This window comes from Hesperophylax consimilis, chromosome 9 (assembly GCF_061612785.1).
Source record: "Hesperophylax consimilis isolate HC1 chromosome 9, BYU_Hcon_1.0, whole genome shotgun sequence".
Classification (NCBI taxonomy): Eukaryota; Metazoa; Arthropoda; class Insecta; order Trichoptera; family Limnephilidae; genus Hesperophylax; species Hesperophylax consimilis.
In genome coordinates this window covers 6,023,531-6,046,281 of record NC_142844.1, presented here as the reverse complement: position 1 = coordinate 6,046,281, position 22,751 = coordinate 6,023,531, and the positions used below count along the sequence as shown (strand labels likewise).

At 33.0% G+C, this 22,751-nt stretch overlaps 1 protein-coding gene across 1 annotated transcript in view; it reads right to left on the bottom strand.

Annotated features, from left to right (window-relative positions):
• The window catches only part of LOC149420842 (uncharacterized), a 65,994-nt gene that overhangs the window by 27,383 nt on the left and 15,860 nt on the right, over nucleotides 1-22,751 (bottom strand). The window contains exon 2 of the mRNA XM_089635132.1: nucleotides 5,664-5,913. Within this exon, the coding sequence (XP_089491258.1) occupies nucleotides 5,664-5,913 (250 nt within the window). The remainder of the gene's footprint in view (nucleotides 1-5,663; nucleotides 5,914-22,751) is intronic.

Sequence of the window (22,751 nt, the reverse complement as noted above, 5' to 3'; positions counted from 1 at the left end):
ACTGGGAGGATAGTGCAATCCCAGTCTGCCATATTACATGAAATGCAGTAAAACAGGGAAACAATAAAAAAAAGTAAAAAATTATAAAAATGGAAATAAGATAAAACGAAGAGAAAAAAAAATTAGGCAGGTACCTAAACATAAAATTTAAATATAAATCAAAAATAAAATAGTCATATAAATAGGTAATACAATAAAAACAATTAGATTAAATTAAATGAAACCGTCCATCAGGGAGGTCGCCGCATCATCTGCATCCATCGCTCATTGAGTGGGGAACTGAGCCACTCGGATGCAGCCACAACGATGATGTTGGTTGACTTCCAAGTCAATGCAATTAAAAAGATATTTGCCTGATGCAATTCAAAAGATATTCGCGCTTTTGTACTAGAACGCGAAACTAGTATTTTATTAAATTAAACTTAATACTTTGTAAGCATTATGCAAATACATTATATATGCCCGATAACAACATCACGAAGTACAAGCTTTTTTGATATTAATATTTGTACAGCATATTTTTTTTAATAAATGATATAACACTGAGCGTCTGTAGGGTAACATCAGCTGATTTCGGAAAAAAAAATTGTTTTTAATGTAATCTTTTCGAAAATATGATGTTTAAATAAATGCATTTCTCTCTTTGTTATACAACATTTTTCTTTAGTACCCTAAGATCATTTCCCATCAGAACTCTTTAGCATTATAGGGTAAACGGATAATGTTCCAATACTATGCGACAAGAGCTCTTTAATATGGAAACAGTTTTGTGTCCATTCCATTTACCAATGTCGTGTTCAAAATATTTTCTTCTCACTTGTTCCTCCATACCTTCCTTTAAGACTTACCTGGGAAGAAAGAAGACAAAACAACCTACCTACGCTAATATTCAGTTGTTATTGTAATGTCATTTTTTTCATTCGTAATATTGTCTTCGTTATTGTGCATCTTGTTTCGCTGTCCCCCAAAATTCAAAAACGTCGTGCTGTGGAAATATAACATAAATTGCGATTATATGAGGAGTACACATATAAACTTTAAGTGATCCACGCGTTAGAATTTTCAAGAAAACAAACGGCATCATCGGGTAAGGCTTTTTCCATCCCTCCTTTTGGATATACTATCCAGTTATTTTAACCCGATCGAATGAACTTTCTATTTTCATTTACAGTCCATTTGACCGCCATTCGGGCATCAAACAATTATTTGTGTTTGAATTAGTACTATTATACTACATTTTTCTTTTAAATCTTTGCAATCCTTTCCGTTTGTAAATAATTTCGTTATTTTCTTTATATCAATGTCAACTTATTCACCTGGTTCATTATCAGCACGGTAAATACTTAAACAATTTAAGTTGACGAGATGTTTGTATTACTAAAAGCATCAACGTTCTTCAGCTAGTATTTCAGTAACTATTATCTATTTTTACCATAAAATGTAAGGAACTTATATTCCAAGTATGACGACATAACTCTTTTAAACTTTCAATTTATTTTTAATTATGCTGGCATGCATTTTATTTTATATCCCTATTTTCATAATGTGCCTCAAGAGCTTTAGAAATAGAAGCCTTCGCACGGTCTCGAAAAATAAAGTGGAAGAGGTAAGTTAAAATCGGGGATAATTTAAGGGTTAATTCTAATAAATTGAGATAAACTGTTAACACAAAATACTCGTATCTCAGTGTTTGTACAAAAGCTTTTTCATTAAAATTCACTGGAAAATGTAACTTCATTATTTTCTTACCTAAATGATACGATTCATGTTGAGACCTAATATCATATGTAAATAATAGTACCTGAAAGCATTCTATTATGAAAATTTCTTTTGATGCAAATAATGAGGAGGAAGCTTTGATGTAATTAAAACGGATCCTAGTTATTTATTTTAAGAAATTGGTAAGCTTTTAAAATTCCGCTGCATGCCCTTGCTCTTTAAAAAAAACACTTTATTGCAACTTTTCCAGGTAATGTTTATATGCACCAAATAGGTTTTAAGCGTTTAGTTTGGGTTATTTCATAAATTTATGCGTATTTTCTTACTTGAGAACTTCACTTTGATTGAGAAAACAATGGAACCTTAATACATCTTTTGCCATATACAACCACATAAATGGTTATGTTTGTATTAATTAAGTTGAAACCAAGTGCTATTTATATGTTATTGTGTATTAGGCAATTAAGAATTCGACAAGTTCTTCCATAACTTTTTCGCGCATAAATTATAAATCTCAGTTAATAGCATCAAATTAAATGCATTAATTTATTAATCGTTGTGTTCTCTAATTAAACATTTTTTTCGTCTCAAAACAAAAACAACAACTGCTTACAAATTATCATACTTATTTTTATTTGGGTACTTGACCTAAACAGACAGCGCTAACACTAACACTACTACACACTTTTATTATACTAATCTTTTAATTACGTGCTCGCATTGTAATGTCTAGTTGAGATGGTAATTTACTGAAAACAAAAATTTTATTTAATCTTTTCGAAATGGCACGATTAAAATTAAAAATTTGACAAAATTAATGTGTTGTACTTATTGTCCCAGTTCACGTTGCCCATTTTTATTCAGCATCTTCATTCAGTTTCTTCTCCTATCGCAGGTTGGTAGTCATAAAAGCATTCGTCACTTCAATCTTGAAAAAACTCGTGCCTACCATTTTCGTTTATTTCAAATCGAAAACATTTTTTTTTTGTATCACACTATTCTTTGAATTATCTGTTGTGACACTATTACCTATTTCTTCAAAGAGTCTGTAACGAGTAATTACCCCTGGGAAACCGCTGTTTCTAACTTAAGGTAAACTATAAGGAAAGGCTTAGTGGTTAATTTTCATTCAACTTTATTTGATTAGCCATTATCTTTCTTGAACTTCAATTCCCGTGCGTCGTGGCATATTTGCCCTTTGGTGTGTCAAGTTCGAAAGTCAAGCTGAAGTTCATGTGACAAATATTGATAAATATTTGGTTTTTTAAGCGTTACCATACTTTTGACAGCCCTTTTCCAACTAGATGATTGAAGTAAATAGTGAATATTTATTTTTCTAATATGCATTTTAGTATAAAAAGATAGATAAAAATTCTCAGAAGTACTTCCAATAAGTTCAAAGCAACCAAATCAGGTCGCTACACGCATACTACTTGATATTGCCAACCAAGCCCCTACCTCCTCTACCGTCAAATCACTCTCAACACGCATACTTCGTTCTAGACATAAAAATTGATAAGCACCCACTTGTATCTTGACTTTTGGACGGACTAGACACGCGAAAACGTTCAATTTGAGACAAAATTCAGGACATAAGGCCTCTGAAGATGGACAGTGAGATCTGTCCGAAACGTCAGGAATTAAAAAGTCTTTTTAAGAACTACTTTACGCGGGTAAACCGAGAACATCATTCTATACCATATATATATATATATATATATATATATATATATATATATATATATACATATATATATGTTCGAAGAACGAACAGGGGTTGGAATAGCCGCCCTTTACAGGGCTATTCCACACAGATAAAGTATAAATTAATTATATGGCTTTGACAGGCGAATGAGGAAACACAATGCGTAACGTTACTTCACAATCAACTTACCGGTGAAATGATGGTGAAATCTGCATAAGCCTCATCTGTCAACACTGGAACGGGATTGTCGTTCGCTATCACTCGTTATTTTAGAGTAAATTGCGATAATAAATACGTATTATGATTATTCCGATAACACAACCGGGGATCGATATTTGACAGGACAAACGGTGTTCTTGCAACTGGCTCGGCTCACGGCTTTCCGTCGTTTTAGCTGACTTGTGCGAACTTAAACTACACAGTTCAAATTCTGACGATACGATTGGTTAGTACACGGCCTGTCAAAAACAATCGGCGTTACGGAACAATATATGTATTCTACACATCAATCATATATATATTTATGTGTAGAATATATATGTAGAATGATGTTTTTCAAAAAAACACCACATTATTGCAACTAAATACTACATAATAAGTTAGTTGAAATGCAAACAAAAAAGATTCTTGCCCTTGAAAAGGATAAGAAAAAGTTAGGGGTGGAGAGGTTGAAAAAGCGTTGGAAAAGGTCTAAGAAAGATTTAAGAAGTACGTATGTATTAAAAAGCATAATTAGATTTCAATGAATTCAATTTTTCCATTTCTTATTTATTTATTTTTTATTTGGTATTATGCCCAACCGGGCTTTTACATGGATTTTAACAAAAAAAATTTTTAAAGCATTTTGAATATCTTATTCCAAATATATAAAGGTGGAAAAACTGTTTTTTTGTTGTTAAATACGTTGTAACATAATAAATAGGTAGGTTAAGTCTATAATCTTAGTATCGGAAGCAGCAAAAAATCTTTGTCTAACTCTAGAATCTGGCGTCATAAATTTCGCAAAACTTTTTTTAAGCTGGACAGAAACTCACTCAGAGAACTGGTAGGGCTTATAACGGGACACTTCCACCTCAGTAGACACATGCAGCAGTTGAAAGTGGAAAACACCAATAGATGCAGGAGATGTGAAGAAGATATAGATACTTTAATGCACCTATGGTGCGTATATCCCGCTCTGATGGAAACAAGGCTCACCTACCTGAGAAGACACATTGCGGAATCAAATAAATAGCCAAATATCCAATGAACACTCAGGTGAATCAAAGGACCTAGTTACTGTTAAAACAATGAGGATTTATGAAATGGGAGATGGCAAAATGGGCCCATGGCCTGCGTGCTCGCGAATATTATGGTAAGCCGTCTCCGCTTTATTATATCAAAAATAAATAAATTTAAGTTAGTACTTGTAGAATTTATACGGAAAATAAATTTTTTACTTAATAACGTTATTTCTACCATGAGATAGTTGTATTTGTCTGTTAAAAAATAAGAAGTTTAATCTTACCGTTTTCCAATAATAATCGTTAAATTAGTTAAAACATGACAAATGTATTTTGGAACTAGGAAATCGGTTGGTAAAATGAAGATGAATATGAGTCTAGTCCCAGGGGTCAGTAAAAAATAGACAAACACTGAGTGCAGTCTACCGATCGCCCACCGATCCATAAATATTTGTATTGTGGCCTACAATAGTGCAAACAGTGCCAACGGGTCGGGGGCGGTCGGAGCGATGCAATGTACTTCTTGTAGGTATATAGCTAGCGGTACCAGGTTTCAGTGGGCGCTCGATATTTATCGCTACACCGCCGACACCACATACGAACTTCTAATTAACATTTTTACCAAAAACATTTATTTCATCCAAAAATGATTTTGAAATATTCTAAAAAATTAACTTTTTGAGAAAATTAATAATATCACAAAAAAATCCGCAATCTTGTCACCACTTGGTAATGACTTGATTCACAATCGTTTGTCATTGTTTAGATGTTTAAGTGCCATTTGGCCATTTCCCCAATTATTCTTATTCTTCTTCTGAGTCAATTTGACGATGGTAAAATAATGAAATTTAGCGTAATGGCGGTAAATGTGAAAACAGAAAACTGTAATACCGAGAGTTTTCTAAGCTACAAGCTACCACGACATCAATATAAATACGCGTCTATACAGTACTCGATTTTTATCGATTCCTTACCAACCCGTGGGATGATTGCTCATAATTCACATTCCGTATAACCATATGTATTTACCTTCAATTCGATGCTCCTTCCCTTGGAGCCCCTCCTCACCAGCTTGGACCTTCTCAGCTGCAGAGCGATGAGGACGTACAGGATGATGATAAGGCTCATGGGCGTCACGAAGAAGAGGAGCGTGCTGATCTCGAAGGCGTGAGGGACTATCTCCCGCTTCACGGCGCAAACGTAGTGGTCATTCTCCAGGATACTGCCGTCCGAGGAGTGCTGGTACACAATGCCAAAGGATAGTGCCTGGAAATTATTAAGATGTTTATTGTAATTTTGTTCTTAACTGCACAATGTTTAAATAATTTTATAAAACTCCTTCCTAAAACATTAATAGGTACCAGTGCCAGCTCTTGACTTTTGAGTGTGATAGAGCGCTAAGTTCACAAAATTCGACATTGTTGATGATGTTTAACACAGAAAGATTTTTTTTAGAAAATTCGGTTTTTTGTATGGAGATTTTAAAGTTTTTCGGCTATAACGACATCAATAATGCCATTTTTTAAATATTTAAACACAAAAAAACACCCAAAAGTCACGAGCCGCCACTGATAGGTACCACATTTTTATGTTTGGTTTAATACTTCCACCGAACTTGTCATATTTTTTTTTTTTTGGTTTTCATTTCATTTTTATTTTATTTATATAACTTCATTTTATCTTCAAGGAAAGACTTTAATCTTCAAGGAAAATCTACCTACTCCTTAATTTTATGTTTTATTCTTAAAAAATAAAAACGTGATAAGAACTACCCTCGCACAGCTTTGCGTTTGTGGGATTTTTCGATAGATACTACAATGAATTTTTATTTGTATAACTATTCCAATGTATAAAAACACCTATCAAAACTCTATAAAAAATGGAACGTATGTATAAATGTATGAACGAGTCAACATGATGATGGGTATGATAATAGTACGCCAATAGTGTTTCATCGCAATTATTACCCTAATCGCAGCATAAGACAGCTGCGTATAGACACGAAAAAACTGCGGGCAGAGCTAAGAATTATAGGAGAGGAACGAAGTAATCGCAAACTGCAAAAAAAGCTGCTTGCGGTTGCTTCGTTCCTTCGCGTATTTTGTGGTTCGGTTCGCGTGTTTTTCCTCGTGTCTATTCGAATTATTATACCAGTTATTCGAATTATTATACCAGTTAAACTCTATTCACAAGAAAAAAATATTATCTACCAAATATTTCTGCTTTTGAGACTACTAATTTCAATATCATGATAAAATATTGAAAGAATTTAAGATATTTTTCCATTTCTTTTATTTATGGAGCGTTACCGGTTTCAGGTTATACGGTCAGCTTCAGATCGGTAAAATCGGGCACAATGCTAAAAATTGGAAAATCACTCGACCAAGCAACTTTGACGGGAAAACCCAAAAATAAACAAATAATTAAGAAAGAGTTCACCGCAGTTTATATAAACGTACCACAGTATCATCAAAACAAAAACACAGTGTTACCTTTCTTCGAAAATCAAAAACATGTCATAAAGGTATAATATTAATAAATTCAACATTTATTGTAAACCACACAATTCGTAAAATCAGGATTTAACAAAATACATATATTGTAAACCATACAATACGTAAAATCAGGATGTAACCAAATAAATTGCAAACTATACAATACGTGAAATCAAGATGTAACAAAATATATTGTAAACCATACAATACGTAAAATCAGGATGTAACCAAATATATTGCGAACCATACAATACGTAAAATCAGGATGTAACCAAATATATTGCAAACCATGCAATTCGTAAAATCAGGATGTAAAAAATTGATTAATATAATCTGAATCATCGTTTACAAAGTCGGTTTTCTGCCATGTCAGAATATTTATTTATTGTTTTGAAATACGTAGTAGATACATATCCACAGTTATTTTTAATTTTTTGTTGTTGTTGGAATTAATCACATTTTTAATTTTTTCATATACACATGTTTTTTTTAATATTTTTATGATTGATTTCATTTTCATTATTTGTATGCCAAAGATCTTCATTGCTCATTGCTCCGTACATCAACGATTTTTTATTTAAAATAAAAGATATAAATTTGTCTTAGACCACTTTAATTTTAATTGTACTCTACTGGTTTCGGAAGCACCCTTCTTTCGTCAGGAGAATATTAAAACTTTTAGTAAAACTAAAAAAACTTAACTAAAAAAACTAAAAGTTTTAATATTCTCCTGACGAAGGAAGGGTGCTTCCAAAACCGGTAGAGTACAGTTAAAATTAAAGTGGTCTAAAACAAATTTATATCTTTTATTGTAAATTATGACGAGCCACAAAGTAAATGCTTATTACAAATACGATATTTGATTTGTTTCTTTCTGAAGGAATGTCTAATTTGATTCCTTTTTCTTGTGTTTCTTTAAAATAAATTTTGAATCATATTCTTTTACACATAGAATTATTGAATATTATAAAATAATACGCTTAATACAATTGGAAGACACTTTTGATATTAATTCGACGGAACTCTAAAATTCTGAATTGAAATTACTTAAATTATATATTTGGTGATCTGATTTGGGAGAATTCTAATAGGCTAGTTTTAACCAATTCAATTTTTTGTCTCAATAAAATTCTACAAAGTTCATAGTGCTACAGGCTCTGAGCAATTTGGACTTAATTAAATATTGCAAGGCCGACTAACTTTAAAGTGTCACGTGACCAGTCAGTGCCATCGAGCAACGACAGTTTGCGAATGGCGGCAACTGTGGTTAATGCTCGCTTATACTTCTGATTTATGTATTGTTTTACCGATAACATATTTAATAAACCGAACTATTTTAAAGAGTTAAATAGCACTCATTTATTATTTCTAATTTGGCGGTCAAGCTCGCAGGCATATACTCAAGTCGGCCAAGCAAATATTGTATTTTACATTTATTTTAAGCTAATATATGTATTTTTTATTATTATTTTATTAGATTCCTTTACCAGAAATTTCAACAATATTAACGTTTTTAACAATTGCATTTAAACGGTTATATTTTGCCTTTGTTATAAGTCAACTTGAATACAACTAGACTCATTAAAATTCTCCCGTTTGGAACCCACATTATACAATTCATCTGTCAGCAAACGAAAGAATACAAAATATTTTTATACTTTTTTAAATAGGAATTTCAACTATTTTGTTAATTTTTAAAAAATTTAATAAGTATGCTTAAATTGTTGGACAGAAATATTTACACTGACTTGGTATTTCTATATAAAATTCTAATTGACGCTTTAAAATTTTGGTATTCCAGAATTGCTTGAATTTATGAGCTGTCAGGTTCCACTACGTAATACAAGAAGTTGGTATTTATTTCGGTGCAGAAATTCAAGGACAAACTACCATATTTATTCCTCGTCGCCCAGAATTCTTGTAGAGTGAAATAATTATAGTGAGTCGTGGAAATCTTCAATTTATCATTTAACAAATAGAAAAGATTTTTACTGAGCCTCAGTAAAAATCTGCTGAAAAAATACTGATTATTATTACTATTGTAAAAAAGACGTTGATAAATAAATGTAATATGAGTAGAGTATTAATGAAATTTTCAATTTAGAGAGAGTCAAAATCTACCTCTAAATGCGTTCTGCTGAATTAAGAAAATTTGTTTTTATTTTCAAAAAAAATATCTTGTGAAAGATTTGTGAAAATACAGCGTCGATCATAATTATTCATTTTAATATGCTCCAAATTTGTGTTTTTACCAACACCTCGTTCCAAGGCGCTTAGCGCAAATAATAATATGTATACGGTGGAACCCTAAAGGTAACACCGAAATGGTTCATATTTTAAAACGGGATTTCAATTAGCCATACTTATGAGAATTATTTCATATTGGTATTTTATTTTATTTATAAAAACCGTTATCTGTCCTTTATCAAGGTGACACAAGACTCTAATAACCGGGTTTGCTCGTGGCTCACATTTAAATTAATTCCGACGAATTAATAAGTAAAATAAGTTTTTTTTTACTGATACCCACGGATGTACGTTATTTATATTAACGATTAATAAAAACAGTATCTAAATATAAAAATAATTTAGGAAAAATGGTTTAAAAATATATAGAACGTTTTTCAACGTTAAAATTAGCCAATATTTTGCCACGCACCGAATATAGTTTTTATACCACTTCTTTACTTACGTCGCGTCGTTAACATTTCCACATTATTTTAGAGATTTGATAGGGCAAATTCAACCACACGTCTTTCCAATACACCAAGGCTGCGCGTCGCATATTTTTGTGTATGGCTTTGTCGTTGAGATTCTGACTTCATTTAAGGGTATTGTTTCGATTTAGGATTCCTGTATTTTAGAGTAATTGCCAGGGAAAATTCCACCATACGTCTTATACAAAAGGGCCGCGCATAGCATATTTTTGTGTACCCTTCTCCACTTCTGTCGTTTAGATTCCGCCTTTATTTCAAGGTATCGTCTTAACTGATGAACTTGAATATTTGCCTGGAGAGGTGCAACCATCAAAGAAAACTGTAAGCAACTCACTAAACCTGGATAAAAGAGGCTGACTCTGCCTCTGATATTAAGCCTACGTAATGCTTTTTGTGATTCACTATTCAATCTGGTAAATACCGTTACAAATATAAGGGTGGTAAGAGAGGATGCTCAGTATTATTATTTTATGGCAATATATTTTTTGAAGTTTTTAGTATTTGTACAGGTATGAAAATTACGAGTAAGTTTCATGTTTTCCTGTATGGTAACAACGTGTAAAATGATACAAGCTGGTCGCGATCAGATCGACCACAAAATATTAAAGTTTATCTTTGCAATAAATTATCACCAAAATGCTAATTGCGGTTGAGGGTCTGTCTCTCTCGGATTTGTTTTTAATTTAAGTGTCATTTAAAAAAAATATTACTGGAAGGAATACGCTGACAAATGAGAGAATTTTGCCGAAGACTATAAAAAGATGATATTTTTTTAGTATGTTTACAATATTACACTTGATTCGCCGACAGTTGACCACCCTGAGAGTTGACCCCTCGGACAATCGATCCCCGGACCGTAGATCCCTCTGGGTCAGTGGATCTCTCGAAACCTTGACCCTCCAAGCATTATTTCTGCTGTACCTCATTGGTAGCGTAAATATCCAGAGAGGATATACGGTCGCATAACGAAAAGCGGATATACTTATATCTGCAGACGTCTTGAGTGTAAATAATTAAAGAATAAAAATATATAAATTTGGTTTAGACCACTTTAATTTTAATTACACTCTACCGGTTTCGAAAGCACCCTTTCTTCGTCAGGAGAATATTAAAACTATATCCTGACAAAGGAAGGGTGCTTCCAAAACCGGTAGAGTGTAATTAAAATTAAAGTCCTCTTAAACAAATTAATATATTTTTATTTTTAATTATGGCGAGCCACAAAGTTAATGCTTATTACTAATATGTAAATAATTAACGTTTAAAATGTTTGCAATTTTTTGTGTTGTTTATTGTAATTTTGAAACATATTTTATTTATTAGACGGCTGCAGATGTGAGCGATTTTTGTTGTACCGCCGTATATCTTCTGCAAAATTTACGTTATTAATGAGGAAATACAGCAGAAATAATTCTTTTTAGGATCAAATATTCGAGGGACCAACTGGCAAACGGATCTACTGTTCGAAAGATCAACTGTCAGGGGGCCAACTATCGGGGAACTAGAGTCGGGTCACCACAATATGTCTACATGTTGACAGCATTTGAAAGCTGTGAAAATAATACCTTCAATATAAATCACTACTTACTTCCTAGCATGAGCGATTGCGGCGATATCCTGAAATTAACTTCCATTAACCGCAGCTTTGATATAACTATAGATACGTACTACATTTTCGTAGTAGAAAGTTAGGATATTAATCTCTACCTTAATGCAGTGCTACATTAATTTGTTTCATCAACTATTTATGACTAAAATAACTCATGGGTCTAATCACCAACGTCGCAGCATTCGAACTAATTTAATACATTAAAAAAAACATCTCCTTGTACCACGCAGAAAATGTAAAATATTTGACGTCTAAAACAACTGATAAGAATTCTGACTTTTGAAATTGCCTGAAATGACTCTGGAATTCAAAAGTTTTACCTATAACATCTCAAAAATAGTCTTGCGTAGTGGTTATTCTCAAAGGCGCTCAGAAAATTTCCTTTAGAAATGAATCTTTTAACTTTTCAACAGCGTTATCCTTTTACAACGTCCATGATTTTTGGCATGCTTAACTTGTCTTAAGCAAAGCTTTAATCTTTCTGAGACCTTGAAGTTAAGAAATATTTAGGAGTTTGAATGAGAATGTACAAAATATACTAGTGGATCCCCCGCAATTCTCCGCTATTGCTAATGTGTTTCTCGAGAGCCTCCGAGAGACTTCTCGAGAGACGTCTTCCACAATTCACTACTGTATACCACAACTGTTGAAAAACAAGATAAATATAATACCATTTAAAAATCTCTAAACATTGCTGGCACTAATGACATCAAATTTTGAAATTTTCAGCGATATCGCTCGACTACTTTTAAAGATTTGATAGTACAAACATACGCAGGCTGACATTTTTAAATACTTATATTAGAAACCACTTAGAATTGAACTTAACCATTCGGATTGCATTTTATAATATATCCTGCCACAGAGCACGTTCTATACAGAGAAGTAAGAATGTGTAGCTGTATGTATTTTTGGATGAGAAATTTGAAAAAAAAAATTTTTTGTGTTCAAAACAATCTTATAATTCAAGTTGGAACCAACCATACACATTCAAAAAATTTCATTGAAATCGGATGGGCGGTTTCGGAGATTAGCGTGTACGAACACAGTGAAACGTGATTTTTATTTATGACAATCTTGAAGCAAGCGTCGTGGAACGTCGCACATCGCGTGCCAAAAAACGTCATATTTTTTTTACCTACGTTATTTTAAATCAATCGTTTTGTGTAAAATGTTAATAATAATAAACTTATTATGTACTCAAAATAATAAATTTTAATTCAATTTTTTTAATAAGAAATAATATAAACCCTGTAATATTATTAATTTATTTTAATAACTTTTCCCCCCTTTTTATCAGGTTCTACATGTTAATTTTGTTTCATTTATTTATTTTATTTATTCCTTTAGATTTACACACAGTACAATATGATACAAGGGTTCCGTGATAGTGACAACACAGTGACAATTCAACACACTTTTAAAAAGTGATATAGAGTCATTAGAAACGATGAAAAAAATATTTTTTTTAACCTAACCTAACCTATTTAGCCAGTTAATAAAGTTTTTTTTTCATCACATTCCATGACTTTATATAAATTTTTAATTATGTGATGAATTATCATTGTGATGATTTATTCGGTCACCAATACAAGATATAATTAAAATATTTTTAGTGATTATAGATTATAGATTGGAAATTATTGGTTCCTAACTAGGCAAATTGGCCGTTCCAAGGAACCAAAAATATGTGAAAGTAAGTGTGTGATTTGTCTATGTCTATAATATATCTCATTAATGTTTTAATTTGTAATGTTTAATTGTTTGAAATTGGAAATTAGAAATTAGTTTTTTGTTGTAGTATGTAGAGATGTTCTCAACTTGGAATGTATTTTATTTATTCTATACCTACCTTTTACCTCATCTTTATTTTAAGTTGGTAACATGTATAATATATATTCATATATTTTTTATCATTACAATATGGTTGGTTTTAATTAAAGGATCTCGTTTGCTTTGTTATTTACACATTAACCTTATATGTAGTACGTACTTCTATTTTCTATCTTTTGCTGTTTTACACGTGCATACGTACTCTTTATTACTTACGCCATTTCTGTTTTCTATTGTTATACATTATGTCTTATAAGTTATATTGTGTATTAGCCAATAGGCAAAAAGAAAAAATATTAAGATTAGAAATATATCTAAATAGAATGGATGCAGCAGCAGAAAGCGGAAAACATTAACAAATTTACGGACATATGAAAACGGTCGAGTGGTTTTCTCTCTGTTCAGTAAAAAAAATGTTTGTATGCTGCTCTTATTTTTGACGTGATACAACCTTAATTTTAAAAATGAATCGTTTTGAACGATAACATCAATTAATTTCAATACACTCGTGGATTAGACTTTGTTTCCTTTTCTTTGCTCCTTCCTATTTTATCTCAGCTCTATTTAAAAAAACTTCGTATGAATATGAATGAGGCAAGGAGTGTGCGCCAAGGCAGGGAGTTATTTCGTTGTCGGTCTTCTGCTGAAAAACGGCGTGATGGTCAGTTAGTTATTTGCTCCCCATAAAAAATCATCCCCGGGGATACAGAGAAGTGAGTTTGTTTAGGAAAAGGAAGAATCGAACCTTCAAGAGGCCTATTTTGGGGATGGGATTAAAAAGGTTATTGTTTATTAGTGGCAAAGGGACTAAAGATGCATTTGGAGAAACTTTTATTGTTTTTAAATTAGAACGTGCCTTCCTCATCAGACAAGTATTTCAATCAATCCGTTATAGGGTAATAATATCTGTAGGTCTTCACATAAATATATTTCATTCCAACTGTTCATTAACTAACATAATTTATATTTAAACTGAATATGTGACTGAACTATTATTTTTAAGGCCAAATGACAATTACCAGTACCTTTATATAATAATATATTCCTCGTCACACGTCGTGTTATCACCTAAACAGAAGATAAAGCATCATTATTAGTAACACTTTGCGAATCTATGAGTAGCTTAATCTTATAAATGATGTAATTTTACTAACAAGCATCTTAATTGAAACAACGAAGTATGTTTAGATGAGTCTATAGTTGATATTAAATTCGGTCCTTCTAGATTATAATCATCATTACGCTATAATAATATGAAAGCAGTTGATTCCAAATGTTATTCTTAAGTTCCATAATAATCTGTGAGAATACTTTCGTCTTATTAATAATAACAAGGTTAACAAAACAGTTTACGAACAACTTTGATAATCTTGTGTGATGGAAGAACTGGTGTAGAGAAAGACAAAAGCAATAAAGGAAATTTCAGAGATTTGACTTACGAAAATATATTTTCTCATGTACATAAATGTTTATAAAAGTGACAGTCTGACCCAATTGCCTTATCTTAGGGTCGAAACACACTGAGCGTATCTTGCGCAGCGCATTTTAAGTCGCGTTACGCGTATACATCGCGTTACATACAAATTCTCCTGCACGAGAGCGTAATAGTGCCTAAAAGTCTCGCGCGCATCGTGCGTTATATGTGGCCAGTTGCTAGTCTCTCGGAATGCGCACCATTTGGCCTTTTTACGCGACTTAATAAAATATATTCAGCTTATTTTCAGCGGCTGCACTCATACTTAGGCTATTGTACGAATTTATTATAAAATATACATTACATTCTGTTCCTTTCCTACAAAATACGTTAACTATAAATATCATTAAAATCTTGATATCCCTCTTTGGTCAAAATTCTTATTCTACTCCTTTCCCACAATTATTAATGTATCTCAATTAGCCTCCTCTAGTGTTAATTTGTGTAAAAATTATTCGCTTCAATGACACGATATCCATTAAACTAAATTCGAAATTTTAACGACGTAGCTGAAGAAGCAGTGTACAAAAGAATATGACGGACCTACTGTCGAATTTGCCCCAGAAAATACTCTTACAATTCATCAAATTTCAAAGTTGATTTTCCAGATGATTGTCTTATACATAAAAATGCTGTTATATGCTATCCAAGTACTGTGAATCGACCGGCCCCTGACGAAATTATAACAGTTTTCAAATTGAGCTTTCACAGAATTTGAATTTTGACTATGAATTTTGATGAATTGTTAAAATTTTATGAAACAGTCCGTCCTTAAATAAAGTGTGAATCTTAACAACGTAAGTAAAGAAGACGTGTACAAAAGTATTCGCACTTACGGTCGAATTTTCTCCAGCAGGCTTAAAAAGTGATCATTCAGCGGGGTTTAATTTAATTAATTCTAAAAAGTTTTACTAAAATTTCAGATGTTCCTGATTAAATATTTCGGGAAGTTACTAATTCATCGTCTAGAAAAATGAATACTGCTAATTAAACAGTCGAAAAACTTTTTACAAATTTTTAAACCGTTTTACATCAATTATTTTAATAATAAGATTACATCCGTTCGTATTGGTCTGAAAAAATATGTATTATAGTTACAAATTCGTCTGAAATAATTCAAATGTGAGCCTCGAGCAAGTCCCTTCCAATGTTGCCCCAAAGGAAAATCATTCGCAAAAAAAACTTTTTTTCAATTTTCTGTCACATTTACACATTTGAAAAAATTTGGGTGCCAGAAAAATAGTGTAGTTAAATATTTCAAATCTGTTTAAGGTACGCAATTTTCTTCTTTGACTATCCATTTTCAAATCTCTTCGACTAAAACTGGGGGGCGAATATTGAGGAGATAATATCAAAACTGTTTCTTTACGTGTTCTACTTACATTAGGTAAAAATATTTCCCACTTCAAAATACAAAACAGCCAAAATATAAGCGTAGATTAAGAAATTCCATTTTATAACAAATTCATTTTCTCGGATTTTTCCCAAGAGCGTTAAAACGAACGCTGAATTTTTCAACTTTGAAACTTTTCTTTGAAGTTTTTTCCTCTAGCAAAGGGGGAATAATGGTTTATTTTTTTGTCTTTGTTAACCAAACGATAAAAGCGTTATTTTTTTCTAGAAGTTATTGTATAAATTTTTAGTGACAGTCCGGAAACTTAAGTTGATTCTGTAAAATAATAATTTTTTTAAATAAAATGTTTTGGATATTCATATATATAATACTCGCAGGAAGGTAGAAAGGTACTAAACTACCTCTCAGGTGTTTATGAATATACCTTAGTAGAAAAAGATAGTGGCAGAGTTAAAAAAATTAGCCCACATTGTTCCGTTGAAATAGTTGACATGGGGTAAAACGAGGTTTTGATAAGGAATACATTAAATCCATTCTTCCATTCTTTACATGTATTGTATACATTATTGAGGACTGCAAGTGGTTGGCGCTAGCAAAAATTGTCGAAAGACGCTAAGCGAAAGACAACCTGTCCACAATGGAGTGCTGGTACCTACCCTGATATGGCAGTGAGGCACGGAACTGTCAGAGGAAGGAGACTAGACTGAAAGATGTAGAAAACTTGCATGATAACGTGGGGAATGCAAGGTTGATGTAAGCGCAATGAGAAAGATTACGAAAGGGACGCTTAGAAGGTTTGAGCATGTATATCGAATGAACGAAAAAAAGAGTGTAAAGAGAATTTATGATGCGAATGTGAATGATAAAAGAAGTCTAAAACGACTAAGGAAAACATGGTAAGATCTAGTCCAGTCATTAGAGGTTTTTGCCTTGCAAAAGGCGGTTTAAGAGATGTTTTGATTTTATATTGTAATGGTTGGCACCCTGAAAAAGAATAATCAAAAAGTTTTCAAATTTCGGCAGGTGCCATAAATCTTGGTTCAACGAACGGGTGGATTTTATGACAAAGTTGTTGAAGATAAACTAGATGAAGATATAACCTTTCCTCTCATTTAGTCGCCAAAGGTCGAAAAGATAAATTATTTTTCAGGGCACCTTAACAATATAAATATCTTTTAGACCACTTTTTGCAAGGCAACGGCCTTTTTTATCTATACTCAGTGGTCTATCAAGAGAACCAGATACTAGTGGGTATAATGTATAATCGACTACTAAATACTACATTATGAACGAATATGATTTTAGAAACCTTTTAAACCTCTATCTCAAACATATTCCACTCGTGAAAAACTACAACTTAAAACTAAAATTTAAACTAATGAAAAAAAAAAGTATCTTAAAAAAACTTCTGATCATATCAATTCTAGCGGGTCGAAAACTCGGTATTAGTGGTTTTTCAAGGCTCGCTGAGAAAGTATCATTTTGAGCAATATTATTATAACCTAGTACCTCATCTAAAAGTTGAAACATAGTTAACTCTAATCCAGATCAAAGACAACTTTATATTCGGAAAATAAAATAATTAAATATTTGCTTCACGATTTCTAATTGAATGTCTCAACATCAAAATATGACTAAAACATCTCACCATTGATGTCTAGTGCATATGTACCATACATCTATATCGCCAAAACTTCACAAACATATCATGAACAGTAGAACCTATGGTTTAATAGAAGCTTTTTTATATCAAATTCAGACACATTTTCCTATAGGTAAGTGAAAAAAACGAAAGTCAATTTTACAAAGGTTTGTAAAATTAATTAACTCTCTGAACAAAAATAATTGAAAACTACAATCAAGTCAGTCAACCGTGACAATTTTTTCCAAAATCAATAACGTGAAAAAATGATTGAAACATGAAAAACGGTTTCATTGATTTGTTGTTAGAGTTAATTTCACGTCGGTTTTAAACGAACCAATTTTTCGTTAAGAAAAATTTTAACAAGTGATAAGTTAAGGAAGAAATATAGTATAAATAAATAATAAAAATATATAAATAGTTGATAAAAATTAAAGTGAAAGAACAGTGATTGGCTATGAAACAGGCTATGAAATTGGCTTAGGGAACAGTTTAGCGGATTAATTAAATTTGGCATTGGCCCCACGGTTTTAACAGAAAAATTATATGTGACATCGGCATATCGGTTATAGCAAAAAAATAATGTGGCATCGGAATCACGGCATTAACCACAAAAATATATGTGATATCGGCATTACGGTTATAACATGTAATGATGTGGCCTTTCTACTTCAAACTTTTCCTTCTCTTCTTTCTACGATACATTTTCCTTAAGTCCCGTAGGTAACTTTTCCATAAGGCTTTGGTTATATATATATCCGGGGGTAGGAAGGTCCTCCCTGCCGTCTTTTCTTTATTTCACACCCCTTCAAGTGTGTACATCCTAGTTTGTCTACGTGACGTACGACCTTGAACGTACTCATTTCACGTGACGGTTCAGTATAAAAAGGCTTCACCGAACGTTGTGTTGGGTTTTTGTTTCTCGGTTTAGAAACCTAGTTATTTATGTTTTGTGTGGTATCCCTTGGTTCTTTTGAGATAGAGTGAGTTGAATCCATTACCGCTGTTTTTCAAAACCATTTCATAAACCTTATCTTCTAAGTCGCCTGCTCACCCCCCCCTAGCTACTCGATTCTACCTATCGTAGGGTAATGTGAATATAATAAAGTGTTAGATTTTATATATGTGATATACATACGATAAATTTATGGTGTTAGTTGTCGGCGCCATCCATGTATATTTTTTGGGAGGGGAAGGAGAGGAAAGGAAATGAATTTTTTTCAAGTTAAGATTGGCTCCTCCGCTTACCAAACAAAACTGATGGATGATAATTTGAGCAAGGCAATCGATATCTGCGTGTCTGGATATCACAACCGGCCGGGTCTCCCCTTGTTCCAAATCGGCAACCTTCACGCCAGAATAAAGAAAACCAGGTCTCTTCACCAATTTCAGAATTGCCCCAATCTCAAACACCTCCAGGATAAACTACTTTACTGAGTGTAGAAGGGGAAAACCATAACATCCCTTTATCACGAATCTAGTCGCGAAAATGTGACACGCAAGGTCCTAAGTTACGTGCCACCTCCAGAAAACGTTGTAACTCCCACGCCGTCGGGGATTTACATCCCTTTCTAGGTCAATACACATATAACACACGACGATCTTGTCGACATTCTGCCTGCTTATTAACGATAGGTTGTGTGCCTACCCATTCAGCCAATTATCATGTGAGATATATGTAAGGTCTACTCGATATGCCAAATTTGGGATGAGGACTGTCTGTATTTTAATATTTGGTTCCAGTATTTATTTTATGAGGTTACTAGCATCCTCGTGTATTAGGTATGGGTAACTTCTACTGAATACCTATCCTCTCAGGTAAGGTATAAACGGATAATTGGTTTGATTTTTTGCATTTAATTTAAAGAGGCTGCCTACCTCTCGAAAGATACCTGTTGAGAAAAGTTGTTCGGTTGGTAGTTTTATTTCGGAGATTACCATCTCCCTCTTTCGACTTTAGATTTGTTTTTGTGCATCCCAATTCGTAACTTAGAAAGTCAAACAATAGATGAAAAGTATTAAATTTGTTCCGTCTGGTTGCATCCGATCGCTTTCAATTTGGGACGGCATACGCTAGCAAAACTTCCCCTTTGACTGACTGTACTCCGCGCCTCTCGGCCTATATATGAAAAGGTCGTTGACTCGTCTCTCGCTCACAGCTGATTGACAATGCGTCTAGCGTATCCCTTCTTATGGGAAGATTATTTGGGTTGCAGGCGTTGCAAACTCGGTTCCTGTACCTCGGTTGTATCCTATTATTAAAAAGGTCCTCTGAAATTTAATAAATAATATAAAAAAACTCACCCTGTTAGTCACCTCCAAATCCTCGTGTGAAACTTACCTGGTTACACTATATAGCTAAATCACTTTAATTTTCGACCTCCTCCCTACGCTTATAAAAGGGTAATTAAATATTCCTGTAAATAAAATTGTACCTCCCTAATCTGTTAGGATTCGAACCCACAGTTAATAATCTATTTGATTCTCTGGTTTTCGGTCTCCGTGGATAGAATGCCATCTCGCCAAATCAATAACTTAGCCCGATTAAACACTTCCTGCCTTTAAGTACATTCACTCTATTTTAAAACGCAATCAATATTTTTATTATTTTCATGTTTTTAAGACAAGCAATCTAGTTCGAACTGTATACGAAATCACGTTTAAATCAACACAACTTTATAACACAATCGCGATTGCACAACACCTGGCGCCCCTGAGGTGGGTTTTTACAAAACGGCGCTCTACAAATTATCCAATTATTATTATTGTCATTATTATTAATTGTTTTCTCACTGAGTCCAACCACTTTCACTTCGCACAAAACCGGTTCAATAATATTTCACTTTAGTTCAAAATTCCACAATACTATTAACACCAACTGAATCCACTAATTCACTGCAATTTCACACAACACTTCTCATTTGTATAGATTTCATGGAGCTGTCAACGCACTCAAGTTCCAAACCTGACTGTCCTCCGGTCTCTCCTTTCCCGTGGGAATCTGTTTACTCAAGGCCTGTCTGTCAATAAATCTTCCGTCGTTGTTTAAACAAAAAATTTTTAGAGCACGTTATTTTATTATTTATCGTTTATTTTTGTGGATGTCCAAAACATCACAAACAGCAAAATTATGTGGCATCGGAATCACGGCATTAAACAGAAAAAATATATGTGGCATCGGCTTCACGGTTTTAAAGCAGCAAATTTATATGTTACATCGGCATCACGCTTGTGGAATCCGAATCACGGTTTTAACAGCAAAAATACAATAAAAACATGTACCAATTTAGTGGTTCAGTAATTCAGTGCGAATTTTATGACAAACCACGATCATAATAAAAATATGAGCGGTAAGGATTTGGTCTCAAAAAAATTAAATAAATAATAATTTCAAATTCACGAATGTATTAAATGCTTAGGGTAGAGAATATTTCAATCCTTCGTCGGAAATAACTCTAAATATTATCTGCTATAAAAGCCATTTGGTTATCTGCCCGGATGGTTTTCGATATTACAAAAATATACACCTTGCGTATCCTTGGATTTATACAGCAGTCGAGTTGGCTGGATTGCTTATTTAAACACACTTGAATAAAAACTGCATTAAATGTCGTTCAGCTGTGCAATTTAGATGAATACAAGTCTTTTTAATTGTACGAAGCATACATTAGTAACGTTTTTATTTCCAAAGTAGTTGTGATTTCAAAACACTTTATTATATTGTATGTAAATGCCAGTATGATGCAAAGTATTTATTTTAAAGTTTTTGTTCGTTCTAGGTATAATGTAAGAGCAAAGTAAGTATGTTTTCTACGGTCGTGTATGATTACTAAACTCTACGTATAGAACGATACTCGAACGTTGATTTAGAAGATATTCTACAACTCGACTCTTCTTCTGGGTATCGATTCTCCAATCCAGGCCGCTCGCAATCGCCGTCGAAAGTACATAAATTGGTAGAAATTCTTATTTTTGAGTCTCGTCGAAAGTACACACTTACATACGCTGAACGTCAAAAGTAATTTCACTCGAACAATGAGTGGGTCGAACCACTCGTTGTACGATGTAATATTTCGCCTTTCCGGGTGTGAGAGTAATTTTATATATTTCTTTTTTTTTTGTTTAAAACAAATAGAATTTTCTTCTCTCTTGGCTATGATCGATATTTGTTTTTCTTTTCTAAGGCTTTACATATGTGTTCGTAGGGTTGGAAAATTCTTCCCCTACAACACATAAGCCTCCATGAAAATTGGACCCTTAATTTCTTTGATAACTACAGAAAGCCACTTAAAGCTCTCTTGTACTATATATCTTTATAGACATATGTACTTAACTAATTAATACGTTATTTACGGCCTTGAACGCAAATATTTTCGTATTTATATTGTAATTAAATTCCATCAAACGTTGTGTAATTTTTTTGATTTATGATATAGGATTTTAACTACTTTCATTTTGTGGTAACTTTGGTTCTTTTCAGGTTAGTGATTGGGTAAGGAGATTGGATTACGTCGAGATATTGCGAACGCTGGTATCATTTAACCTAACTAAATTTTTCCTGATAATCCCTATCTCCTAGTTCTAATTCCTTTAGAAACCGTAAAACCTGTGGAAAATACATAACATTTAATTTAGTGTCATAGCATACATATATAGTTAAAACAATCGAATATAGGTTAGTACAATATTAGTTATGAAACATATGTTCTCCAAAATTCTCTCCAATTCTGCGACGACCTGTGGGGTACATACATGTTGATTTAATCTTTGTAAGTACGGTTAGTGTTTATGATTTTGTACGAAGACGAACTCGGAAAGCAATATTGCTGTTAATAATTTGGCGCCTCCTCCTGCAATGTAACCGGGTGAACCAAGGTCGAATAAGACTTTCACACCGTCGTCAGGTGCCTCTAGTGGTAGGTACTTGCGAGGCTTTCCCACACCTCCAGATCCACAACCCTCTAGCGCTACGATCGAACC